Genomic DNA, 12,404 nt, shown 5'->3' on the forward strand with positions numbered 1-12,404 from the left:
AGACCAAGGGGTTGCTCTTCTCATAAGGACATGTAAGGCCAGTGACCAGATGTCAGTTGATACGGTTTGGGTGTGTCCCCATTCAAATTGTATCTTGAATTGTAGTTCCCATAATAGCCATGTGTTGTGGGAGAGACCTGGTGGGAGGTAGTTGAATCATGGAGGCAGTTACCTTCATGCTGTTCTCATGATAGTGAGTGAGTTCTTACGAGATCTGATGGTTTTATAAGGGGCTTTCCCCCAACTTTGCTCATTCTTCTCTCTCCTGACACCAGGTGAAGAAGGACGTGTTTTCTCCTCCTTCCACCACGACTGTTAGTTTCCTGAGGCCTCCCTAGCCCTGCAGAACTGTGAGTCAATTAAACCTCTTTCCTTTATAAATTACCCAGTCTTGAGTGGTTCTTTATAGCAGTGGGAGAACAGATTAATACATCAGGATTCTGAGCACCTCCCCAACCTCTTTTAAAAAACATGTCCCAATGTCTTTTCCTAACAATAATTAATGTAGTCAGTTTATTGAGTAGCTACTATGTACCAGATACTATGCTGGCACTTTATTATAGAGTTTTTTCTTTGATCCTCTAATAACCCTATGGAATAGGTACTGGCATCATTTTCATAGATGAAAAAACAGAGGCAAAAGAAAAAAAAAAAAAGAAACTGAGGCTCTGAGAGGGTAGTGAACTTTTCCCAAACCACATTACTTGTTCAGTGGCAAAGCCAGAATTTCAGTCCAAGGTGGTCTGCCTCCAGAGTCTGTAGCCTTTCTGATTCAGTCCTTTAAAGGGAAGGGGTTTGTGTGCTGTCTTTCTAGAAACACAAGGAAGCGCCAGTTCTGAAAGAAGGGATTTCTGTAAGCTGAAGAGAGTAGAAACTCTAGAGAGGAAAAGGACCAGGCCTCTAGCTAGGAAAGTGAGAACACAAAAATTGGTATGATAAGTCACCCAGTAGGAATTCAAGAAGGAATCTAAAATCTCAGGAGTAGCCAGAGTCACTATCTCCATAAGACAACACACACATGTGGACAAAGACACACACACACACACACACACACACACACACACACACACACATTCACAGAGGGGAGGACCGTTCTTTGACATGGGCCACCCCATCTGTCATTTTGAGCAGGTGACATCTACTTACAGAGACACTGGGGGCGGGGACGGTCCCATGTGCCATCTCCCTGGCAGCTGAGCACTGGGGTGCCCAGGAGGTAGAAGCCGTGGTTGCACTGGTAAGACACAGTGGTGCCGTAGCTGAACCTGTGCGGGCCGCTGGCATGGACCTGACGAACACTGTTTTCTTGGTGTCCAGGATCTGTACAGTTGATAACTGCAATTGAACAGAAGTCCAGACAGACATGGATTCCCAGTATAGCCAAATTCTCAGAGCAAAACTAGGCAATGAAGCAGACCCTGTCTGGAGGGTGAGCTGGTCCTGAGGTTGCTGGACTTGTCGCCTCACCTCGGCTACCTGGTCAGAAAATTCATCCTTCCATGTCCAACTAGACATCACCTCCTTAGAGAACCCTTCCCACCTCTTCCCCGACTGGTTACTCCCTCTCCGGTATTCCCTGGCACAAATCACTATTGCTGACTTTACCAGCCTGTGCTGTGACTTGTTTGAACACAAGAATCCCTTGAGGGCATGAACTTCGAGTCTCCGTGTGTCTGATCCTAGCACCATGTGCCTTCCACAGCAAAGCAAGTCAGTTGTAAAACTGATGCATTTGAACTGACTTGCACAGGGGTTGGGCTCTTTTGAAAATGGTTTTTATCACTTATGAGTATTTCAGGGACACATTAATATCCTGGGGGATAAATTTGACTTTCCAAAGCAGCTTAACTCAAAATCAGGGTAAGACTTTAGAATAATAACAATATTATTAACAATAATGACAACATTATTCATAATGCTTGAATGTACTTTTCATTCTGAACATCTTCAAATCCGTTATCTTACCTGAGACTCAAACTCATTATATGAAGTGGGCAGGAAGGTATTTTTTAAAGTCCCTAAGCCTTTAAGGATTTTTACTTTTGATGAGCCTCTCTGAGGCTTCACTGCTGTCAAAAGCTTCTAAAAGTGTTAGAAGCTATTTCCTAAATACTCCAAATGGGGTCAGAACATTCTCTCTTCCTTCTGCCTTTTGAGCCTTTGGCTTCCCCTCTCTGTATTTTTCCCTAGCCCTCACCCCCTTTATCTCAACTTTTAGACTCTTGGCTTTTCAACCCTCTGCTTTTTCATCAAGAATGGGGATCTTTTAAGTGTAGTTCCAAAGGAGCTGCAGCAGCCATTTTGCAACCATGAGGAAAGACCAAGATATTGCTCCTGACCTCATTGAGCAGTTGCAGAAATAATATTACTTTTAGATTTCTTGTTTATATGAGAAACATAAGCCTCTGTTAAAAAAATAATGGGGTTTTATATGATAATGATGCATTATTTGTTCTATGAAATAAGAAGATCTGAAAGATAAAACTAAGTTTTGCTTTCCTTATATAACCCATGATGAAATTGTATGTGGCCGTATCTAAGGGTTGAGAAAGTCCTCATTTATGACCCCTTTCTACCTCATCTTCCCTATCTGGGCCAGAATGATGCCAGAATGAATTCACTGGATTCTTTTTTGAGCTACAGAACCCCATATGGCAGAGATGATGGGGAGTAGAGTGGGAGAGAAAGGGTGACTCACTTCTGCAGGTGGGTAGCATGTCACTCCACTGCCCACTGGCCAGGCATTGGGACCTAGCAGCCCCCTCAGCCATATACCCAGGGTTGCAAACAAACTTCACCACATCGTTGAGGTTAAACTGGTTGCCCTGAGTGAGGCCGTTGACAGGGTTGCCTGGGTGTCCACAGGTAATTGCTGTAACCGAAACAGAAGATAGGTAAGCCCTCCTACTGTTCCGCACCCCTCAAAATTTATCCACCTCTCACCTGGCATCTCTTCTGCACGTCAGTGAAGTTCAACTATAAGTCTAACTTCAATTTCTTTTGCTGTAAAAGCTTTATAAACTGAAATTGTCAGGGGAACATTCTGTACTTCTTGAAGACATGTCTGTAGCTTGGAAAACTTGAGATCAATCATTCTATAACTTTCTATAGGGTGTTAGACCTGAATTGTGGTTCTCTGTGGTCTGAGCAGTCAGTCCTATCTTATTTTTCTTGCCTATGATGCCTTCAGCTGTCCAGATCCATTCTTAATTGCTGGGTATACTTATGGCCACCCATCAGCTGATTTAGGCCCATCTTCATTCCTGAGCCAACCTTGTAGAACCAGAATGAATATTAACCAAGCCTGGTGCAGAGTTCAGTCACCCTGTTAGACCAATGGCCCAGGCAAACTGGGGAAGCAGAGCTGCTGTTTAGAGAGAACCCACTAACTTCCATTGCTTCCATTGGAAGGGAGTTCAGTTAGTGCACCTTGATCTGTGCAACTTGGGAAGAATGAGCTGGCATGCTTGGCTCAGCATCCCTCTTCTTCTAGGGACCGAGTTGTCTGCAAGGAGCAATGTTCTCGGCTGCTTTTGGCTGTTGGGGAGGCAGGTTATCCCCAAAATTGCAGGGCTGCGGGCCCCACTGCAGTGCTGCCTCTGTGGGTGGGTGAACCCATCTCATTCTGGGTTCATGCAGCAGCCCTCTCACATTAAGCTCCATTTTCCAACTTAGCCTTTATTAGTAATCGAGGTAATATTTGGTCCTCCACCCACCACTGTGTTTTGTTTAATGTTTTGTTCAGACATGAGCAGGGAAGAGAAAAGGGATGTGGTATTTGCAGGCCACCATGCTTACCCCTGCATCCCACTGATTCCCCCTTCCTGCCAGTGGTACACCTCACTCCACCTGGCTGCACTGGTTTCCTGGAGGTTTCATGAATATACAAAGCAAGTTCCTGCCCCAGGGTCTTTGCATTTGCTTTTTATTTCTGCCTGGAACATTGTTCCTGCAGATATCCCTTAACTCCTGTCCTCTTCTCAGGTCTCTCCTCAAATTAACCATGTAGGTGAGGTCTTCTTTAGTCCCCAGTGGGCCAGCACTGTCAGGTCCTTTGCTTGCTCACCCTCTCTCCATAGCACTGTCACCAACTAACACACCATACCACTTCTGTATCTGTTTATTGCTTAACAACCTCAGCTGAATGCAAGCTCCTGAGGTCAGGGACCTTGTTTTGCTTATTCCTACATCCTTGGTGTACGTACCAGTGCCTGACATTAAGCAGGAGCACGATAAATTTTTGATGAGTGACTCACCAAATGAGTAAGTGCATGAATGGATAGATGCCTGGGCTTCTGCTTTGATCCTCAGTCCTTAGTTCTACTTTGTCCCTGCCTGGCACCAAGGTCTCATGGGGTTGAGCTCTCACACGATGCTTTTACCAAGCCTCTCACTTTGTTCTGTGTTTTAGTTTGTGGGAAGATGAGGAACCACAAAGGGATATTCTCTTTGCTCAATACTTAAATCCATGAAGATCCCACCTAAGACCTAAATGATGATAATGGGGATGGGGGTGTAAGATGAGGCAGCACCCAGTCTTTGCTGTGGCCAGATCTGGTGTTTTCTGGGCTAGTCCTCTCTTGTAAATCTCAATAGTAGCAACCCTAACTCTAGTGGAGGGAGCCGGGAAGAGCAGGGGACATGCTGTTAGTGGACCGCAGGGGTTCAAAGCAGCCCGGCACGGTGAGATGAGAATGGGCTAGGAAGGTCACCAGACCAGGATTTCCAGCTCAGCTCTGCCCCTTTCTGACTTAGGCTTTGAGGATAATTCACTCTGAGGCTTGGTTTCTATAGCTGCAAAGTAAGAATTTTGATATGCATTTCACAGGGTTGCTTTGAAAACAGATTCAATTCACATATTTACTTATAATCAAATGTCTCCTGCGTGCCTTTTATGAGCTAGGTACTGTGCTGCAGAGTAGAATATGCAAGGAAGAACATGATATGTTCTCTGACCTCAGGAAGCTCATTTCACAAACTCGTAGCGGGGCAGGCAGGGAAGCCAGTGTTAAGCCCAGGGGTCTGGTACTGAGATAGAGACCAGTGCAGAGGAGTGGCTTCTACCCTCCACTGGGTAGAGATGGGCCAAAGAGGGTCCCACAGGGAGTGGCATGAGGTCTGATCTAGGTTTCAAGGGTGAGTAGGGCTTTGCCAGGTTAAGAAGATGGTGGGAGAGCAGGGATAAGCATCACAGCGTCTGTGAACCCCTGAAATTATATGCAAGGCCCTGGGTGTTTGCAGCCAGTTTGGGAGAGGATCCATTACTTTCACCAGTTGTGGAAAATGTCGTGATGACCCTCCCCTGCGGGTAGAAAGAACTCATATAAATAGAGAGAAGAGTGCTGAGAATTAAAACCTTTGGGGCTGGGTGTGGTGGCTTACGCCTGTAATCCCAGCACTTTGGGAAGCAGAGGTGGGCGGAACACCTGAGGTCAGAAGTTGGAAACCAGCCTGGCCAACATGGTGAAACCCCGTCTCTACTAAAAATATATTAAAAAATTAGCCAGACGTGGTGGCGTGCACCTGTAATAGCAGCTATTCGGAAGGCTGAGGCTGGAGAATCTCTTGAACCTGAAAGGTGGAGGTTGCAGTGAGCCGAGAATGCGCTCCAGCCTGGGTGGCTAAGTGAGACTCTGTCTTTAAAAAAACAACAAACAACAAAAAACGTTTGGGAATAGCACTTTTTGAAGGGCAGATGTTAAAAAAAAACCTATAGGAAACCTAGAAGTGATCAAAAAAGTGTAAAGCAAAGCTCTATGGGAGTACTGTCATAGAGCCAAGAGCCTCAAGAATTGTCAGATACCCTTGATAGATCAAATAAGATAAAGATGAAAAACTGTCCCTCAGATTCCTCAATAGGACCATTGGTGGCTTGAAGTGTCCCCTGCCTGGTTTGGGCTCTTACCCACTGCTTCTTACATATTCCCAAGCCACAGGCCCTGGACCAGGAGCAGCAGAAGAAGCTGCTGCCACCAGGCATTATCTCTGGTGTCCCTGTGTAAGTTCTCCATGTTCTCTTTCGGTGCCAGGATTTCTGGCTGCTGGAAAGCCTTGGCTGGCACTTCTCAGATTCCTGCCTTGCAGTTCCTGGGCAGCAGAGGCTCTGAACATTTTAGAACATGGCCTAGGACCAGAGGTCCTTTTGACTGGGATGGAAGTTCTTTCTGGCTAGAGCAGAAGAGTAGTGGCCTTTGCTGCTATTGAGAGGGGGGCAGTGGAAGCAATTAGCGTAGGCAATTCTCTCAAGCAGTATGGTCATGTGATGGTTAGTTTCATGTGTCAGCTTAGCTAGGCCATGATACCTAGACATATGGCTAAACATTATTCCACGTTATTCCAGATGTTTCTATGTTTTAGATGAGATAACATTTCAATCAGGAGACTTTGAGTGAAATAGATTATGAGGCCCTCCATAATGTGGGTGGGCCTCATCCAATCAGTTGAAGGCCTCAAGAGACAAGGCAGCCTGCTATCCCTGGAAGAAGAGGAAATTCAGCTAGCAGCCTGCCTTCAGACTTGAACTGTGATTCTTTCCCTGCTCTCCATACTGCTAGTCTATGCTGGTGATTTTGGACTTGCCAGCCTCCAAAATTGTGTGAGCCAATTCCTTAAAATAAATCACACACTCTCTCTATACACACATCCTATTGGTTCTGTTTCTCTAGAGGACCTGAACTAATATAGGCTGCCACAGGCAGAAGAATAAGGCATCATCAGGAGGAAAGTAGAGGTCCTGATGAGACCTGAGCACTTTTGAGCACACTTGAGGACAGCTAGATCTAGTTTCCTAAGGGCAGAAATGATGTATAACACATTCATGTTTATCCTTAACACCGAATACAGGGTCTGGCATATAGTAGGCTCTAAGGAAATCTTTCTTGAACATGGTCTTTGAAGCTGAGGGAAACAGAAAGGGAAGGTCCATGGTAACATAGAAGAGGATTAAGAACAAACTAAGCTCACTAAGGGGGCAGTATGGAAGGAGATCCAGAGACTGGTGGAGGGATTAGCCGTGGGCTGGGAGAGAGATTCTTCTACTGAGGTGAGAGAGAAGGGACAAGCACAGTTGTACATAGAGTAGATGTGTGAGTGGGGAAGCTGAAAATAGGAGAAGCCATTGTCTGATGGCTTCTATCATCTCTGAAGAATAGAAAATGGTATTATATGATTAGCTAACAGTTGGGGCTTGAAGTCATTGTCTCACTTAATCCTCACAATGCTATGAGGTAGGCACCACAGAAAACAGAATTTCAGAGGACTCAAGAGACTTGTTCAAGGGTCACAGTCTCTAAGTGGCTCATCTGAGTTTTGAACCCAACTTCTTTGATTCCAGGCTGTCTTAACTGTTTAATTTAGTTATTTGCTGAGAATATAGGTAGGGATAATGGAATATAAGTCTTCAGAAAGGAAGGAGACTTGTGAAACAGCGGTGTGGGGAATGGGCAAGGGGGCTGATGGAGGAATGAAGAGGGCAGCTGGAAAGTTTTGAGAGTCTGGTTGACATTGGAAACCTTGGCTTTGTAAGTATTGGTAGCTAACATGGTGCCTAGCACAGAGTAAACACTTATAGATATTTGTTCTTTTATTCTTGCTTTCCTCCTCCAGATAATTCCAAGCCACTGTGCTCTAAGAAAGAATGGGGGCTTAGTATAAGACATTCTGGGAGAGATCCAAGATGGCTGAATAGGAACAGCTCTGGAGTGCAGTTCCCAGTGAGAGCAATGCAGAGGGTGGGTGATCACCACATTTCCAAATGAGTTTTTACTGCCCACAGACCAGGAGATTCCCAGGCCAAAAAATGCCATGAGTTTCTAGCATGGCTGTTTCAGCTGGTGCCGTGGGTTTACACACAAAGACTCACACAAATCTAGGTAGCCATTTCAACGAGCGCCTGGAACAGCTGGGAGACAGAACCATCCATTAAAGTGAAAAAGAGGGGGCTGAAAGCCAGGTGATCTGGCTTCATAGGTCCCACCCCTACAAAGACCAGCAATCTGAATGGCTCTGGAATGAGTGTCTCAGCCTAACCTCCTTAAACTGATAAGTAACTTCAGTCTCAGGATACAAAATCAATGTGCAGAAATCACAGGCATTCCTATACACCAATAGCAGACTAACAGAGAGCCAAATCAAGAGTGAACTCCCACTCACAATTGCTATGAAGAGAATAAAATGCATAAGAATACAACTAACAAAGGATGTAAAGGACCTGTTTAAGGAGAACTACAAACCACTCCTCAAGGAAATAAGAGAGGACAGAAACAGATGGAAAAACATTCCATGCTCATGGTTAGGAAGAATCAGTATCGTGAAAATGGCCATACTGCCCAAGGTAATTTATAGATTCAATGCTATCCCTATCAAGCTACCAATGACCCTCTTCACAGAACTGGAAAAAACCACCTTAAACTTTATATGGAACCAAAAGAGAGTCTGCATAGCCAAGACAATCCTAAGCATAAAGAACAGAGCAAGAGGCATCATGCTACCTGACTTCAAACTACACTACAAGGCTACAGTAATCAAAACAGCATGGTACTGGTATCAAAACAGCATGGTACTGGTACCAAAACAGAGATATAGAGCAATGGAACAGAACAGAGGCCTCAGAAGTGATGCCACACATCTACAACCATCTGACCACTGATAAACCTGACAAAAACAAGCAATGGGGAAAGGATTCTCCTTTTAATAAATGGTGTTGGGAAAACTGGCTAGCAGTGTGAAGAAAGCAGAAACTGGACCCCTTCCTGACACCTTACACTAAAATTAACTCCAGATGGATTAAAGACTTAAACATAAAACCTAGCACCATAAAAACCCTAGAAGAAAACCTAGGCAAAACCATTCAGGACATAGGCATAGGCAAGGACTTCATGACTAAAACACCAAAAGCACTGGCCACAAAAGTCAAAATAGACAAATGGGATCTAATTAAACTCCAGAGCTTCTGTACAGCAAAAGCAGCAATTATCAGAGTGAACTGCCAACCAACAGAATGGGCAAAAATGTTTGCAATCTACCCATCTGACAAAGGGCTAATATCCAGAATCTATAAAGAACTAAAACAGATTTACAAGAAAAAAACGAACAAACCCATTCAAAAGTGGGCAAAGGATATGAACAGACACTTTTCAAAAGAAGACATACATGAGGCCAACAAACATATGAAAAAATGATCATCATCACTGGCCATTAGAGAAATGCAAATCAAAACTACATTGAGATACCATCTCACAACAGAATGGCGATCATCTATGAACTCTACAACTGAAGACATTATCAATTGTGTTTATCTTACATCCTTTATATAAAGGATCTATATAATAAATTCATTATTTATTAAAAAAAATCCAGAGACAACAGATGCTGGAGAGCATGTGGAGAAATAGGAACACTTTTATACTGTTGGTGGGAGTGTAAATTAGTTCAACTATTGTGGAAGATAGTGTGGCAATTCCTCAAGGACCTATTTCTAGGTCCTATAATCTCATTACTGAGTATATACCCAAAGGATTATAAATCGTTCTATAATAAAGACACATGAACATGTATGTTTATTGTGCCACTGTTTACAATAGCAAAGATCTAGAACCAACCAAAATGCCCATCGATGATAGACTGGACAAGAAAAATGTGGCACATATACACCATGGAATACTATGCAGCCACAAAAAATGATGAGTTTGTACCCTTTGTAGGGACATGGATGAATCTCGAAATCATCATTCTCAGCAAACTGACACAAGAACAGAAAATCAAACACCGCATGTTCTCACTCAAAAGCGAGTATTGAACAATTAGAACACATGGACACAGGGAGGGGAGCATCATACACTGGAATCTGTTGCGGGGGACTAGGAGAGGGACAGTGTGGGGGTGGGGAGGTTAGGGAGGGATAACATGGGGAGAAATGCCAGATATAGTGACAGGGGGATGGAGGCAGCAAACCACCTTGCCATGTGTGTACCTATGCAACAATCCTGCATGATTTGCACATGTACCCCAGAACTTAAAGTACAATAAAAAAAAAGAGATCCTGGATTCTGTGACATGATTGTTGGCAGCATTACCACCCCCACTACCATCACCATCATCATCATCATCGTCACACAACAACAGTAGCAGCAGCAGCAGCAACTACTGCTTAACATCTGGATCAGGCACTGGCCTAACCATCTTATGTGTATTAATTTATTTAATGCTCCCGGTAGTCTCTGAGGTGCCTGCTTTTTACAGGTGAGAAGACTGATACCTGGTGAGGTAAACTGACCTACCTACAGTTACATAGCTGCAGGATATCTGGTGGTAGAGCTGAGATGTAAACCCAGGCAATCTGGGTCTACACCTGAGTACCTAACTACTTCATTCACTGACTTTGAATATGGTCCAGTCTAACATGCAATGTCTTTAAGCCAGGTAGACATTCTCTATCCAGACCCCAACAGTTTCTCTTATTTATTACCTAAATCTCTTTATATACATTGGGCACCAATTTCCTGAGGGCACTTGCATGTTCATTTTCTCGGTAAAACTAAATATGTCTTATTTAGATACATCCAAGTGACTGAATATAGATGGATCTTTATTTTTTTTATTTTTTATTTTTGAGATAGGGTCTCATTATGTTGCCCAGGCTCATTTCAAATTTCCAGGTTCAATTGATCCTCCAACTTCAGGCACTTGAATAGCTGGGACTACAAGCACGAGCCATCATACCTGGCTTGGGTCTTGCTTTCTGTAAGCATTAAGAAGTTATTAAGACTAATTTTCATGTATTGTTTATTGAGAAATTCTCATTATTTTATGGTCCTATCCCATATATAAAAAGCCAAAAGGGGAATTAAAATAAAATACCTCTTTTACAAAAATTAAGAAGGAAAACCTGCACTTTACGTAAAGGCTCACTTTAGGGAAATTTTCAAAGTGAAAAATTTTCCAAATTACTTCCAGGCAGCTGAGGATAACAGTGGAAACCACATTGCCATGTATATACCTATGCCACAATCCTGCATGTTCTTCACATGTACCCCAAAACCTAAAATGCAATATATATATATATATATATATATAAAGAAAAAAATGCAGATCAACCAGAAGAACAAATAATAGAAAACCCAGGCCTGCAGACTAACTAGAAGCTAGAGAGTGCTACAAACTTGAAATTACATTTAAGAAATACACACTAAGCCCAGGCAGAGTTACTTCTTGTCCTTCTGTTCCAAGCTTTTGTGGAGAACAAACTGTATGAAAGAGAAGAGAGGAGCAGGCGAAGGGGTAACACTGCTGCTAGAAGGAGAAAATCCATCTTGTATGTGGATATATTGAAAACAAATCTTTGTATGTCCACGTACAACTACAGAAAAGGGACATAAAAATGTGTTTGATCCTCCCTCATTGCTTCTGGAAGAAAATAAAATGACATCCTCTGAGTGATAAAGGGAAAAAGAAGCAATGACTGGAAACCTTGGTGTTCTGCAAGACAAAAGGAAAACAAGCAAACAAACAAAAATGAAGGACACGCAATCTTTCCCTTATCACACATACTCACACATATGCACTCAAGTGCACACACACACACACACAGGCCTTATATTTAAATTAAAATAAAAATAAAAAAACAAAGGCAAACATCCAAGGGAGTCAAAATGAGATAAACAAGGAAAAATGATCAGAGAGAAAGACTGTAACACTGACAGAAGAGGGTACTACTAAAGCACACTAAAGCCATAAAATGAATAAAAAACATCAACCTAAATGTATACAAAGTTATTTTAAGAAAAAAGTAGAAAAGGATTGAAGCATTTCATCTGATGAGAATCTCCTCACCAAAAACAAAACAAATGAAGCATAAGAAAACTGGAGCGGCATTCTAAACTGAACTACATATTCTAAATAATTTAAAAACCACCAGGAAAATCAGAAAGTCCAAACTAAAAGCACAAATGGACAAAAGGTGGAAGAAAATAAAGAGATAGACGAAATGCTTTAAAGAGATAGACGAAAAAGACAAAACCATCTGAGAAATGAAGACTATATATATAAGAGGCCCAAGAAAGACTATTCTAAAATGATAATTTAATAAGAGTTACTAAAGTAAATCAGGCAAGAATTCAAGGGAATTAAAATGAGAGAAAGAGGTAAAAATAATGAGAAAGAAAGAGGCTGAGAAAGAAGACAGGCAAAGAAGATTCAACATACACATCATCAGCTGATGAAGGAGGAAAAAACAGTGGGAAACAAAACAATACTGATGTTTCAAATCATTGTCCAAGAAAAATCGTTAGAAATAAAGAAAGACCTGAATCTACATGTTCAATGCCCCACAGAATACCTGGGGAAATTATTTTGGAATAATTAACTCTGAAGCACGTCCTAGTAAAGATATTAGACTTCAGGATAAA

General features: G+C 42.6%; 1 protein-coding gene across 7 annotated transcripts in view; it reads right to left on the reverse strand.

Annotated features, from left to right (window-relative positions):
- Nucleotides 1-12,404, reverse strand: part of CSMD2 (CUB and Sushi multiple domains 2) — a 620,269-nt gene that overhangs the window by 44,410 nt on the left and 563,455 nt on the right. For all 7 annotated transcript variants that reach the window (XR_012512371.1, XR_012512370.1, XR_012512369.1 and 4 more), the window contains 2 exons: nucleotides 2,699-2,872; nucleotides 1,147-1,335 (listed from right to left, as the gene is read on the reverse strand). Coding sequence is in view for 3 of the 7 variants with exons in the window: in XM_074380476.1 (XP_074236577.1) it covers nucleotides 1,147-1,335; nucleotides 2,699-2,872 (363 nt within the window). In the remaining 4 variants the exon portion in view is untranslated. The remainder of the gene's footprint in view (nucleotides 1-1,146; nucleotides 1,336-2,698; nucleotides 2,873-12,404) is intronic.

This window comes from Saimiri boliviensis, chromosome 11 (genome assembly GCF_048565385.1).
Source record: "Saimiri boliviensis isolate mSaiBol1 chromosome 11, mSaiBol1.pri, whole genome shotgun sequence".
Classification (NCBI taxonomy): Eukaryota; Metazoa; Chordata; class Mammalia; order Primates; family Cebidae; genus Saimiri; species Saimiri boliviensis.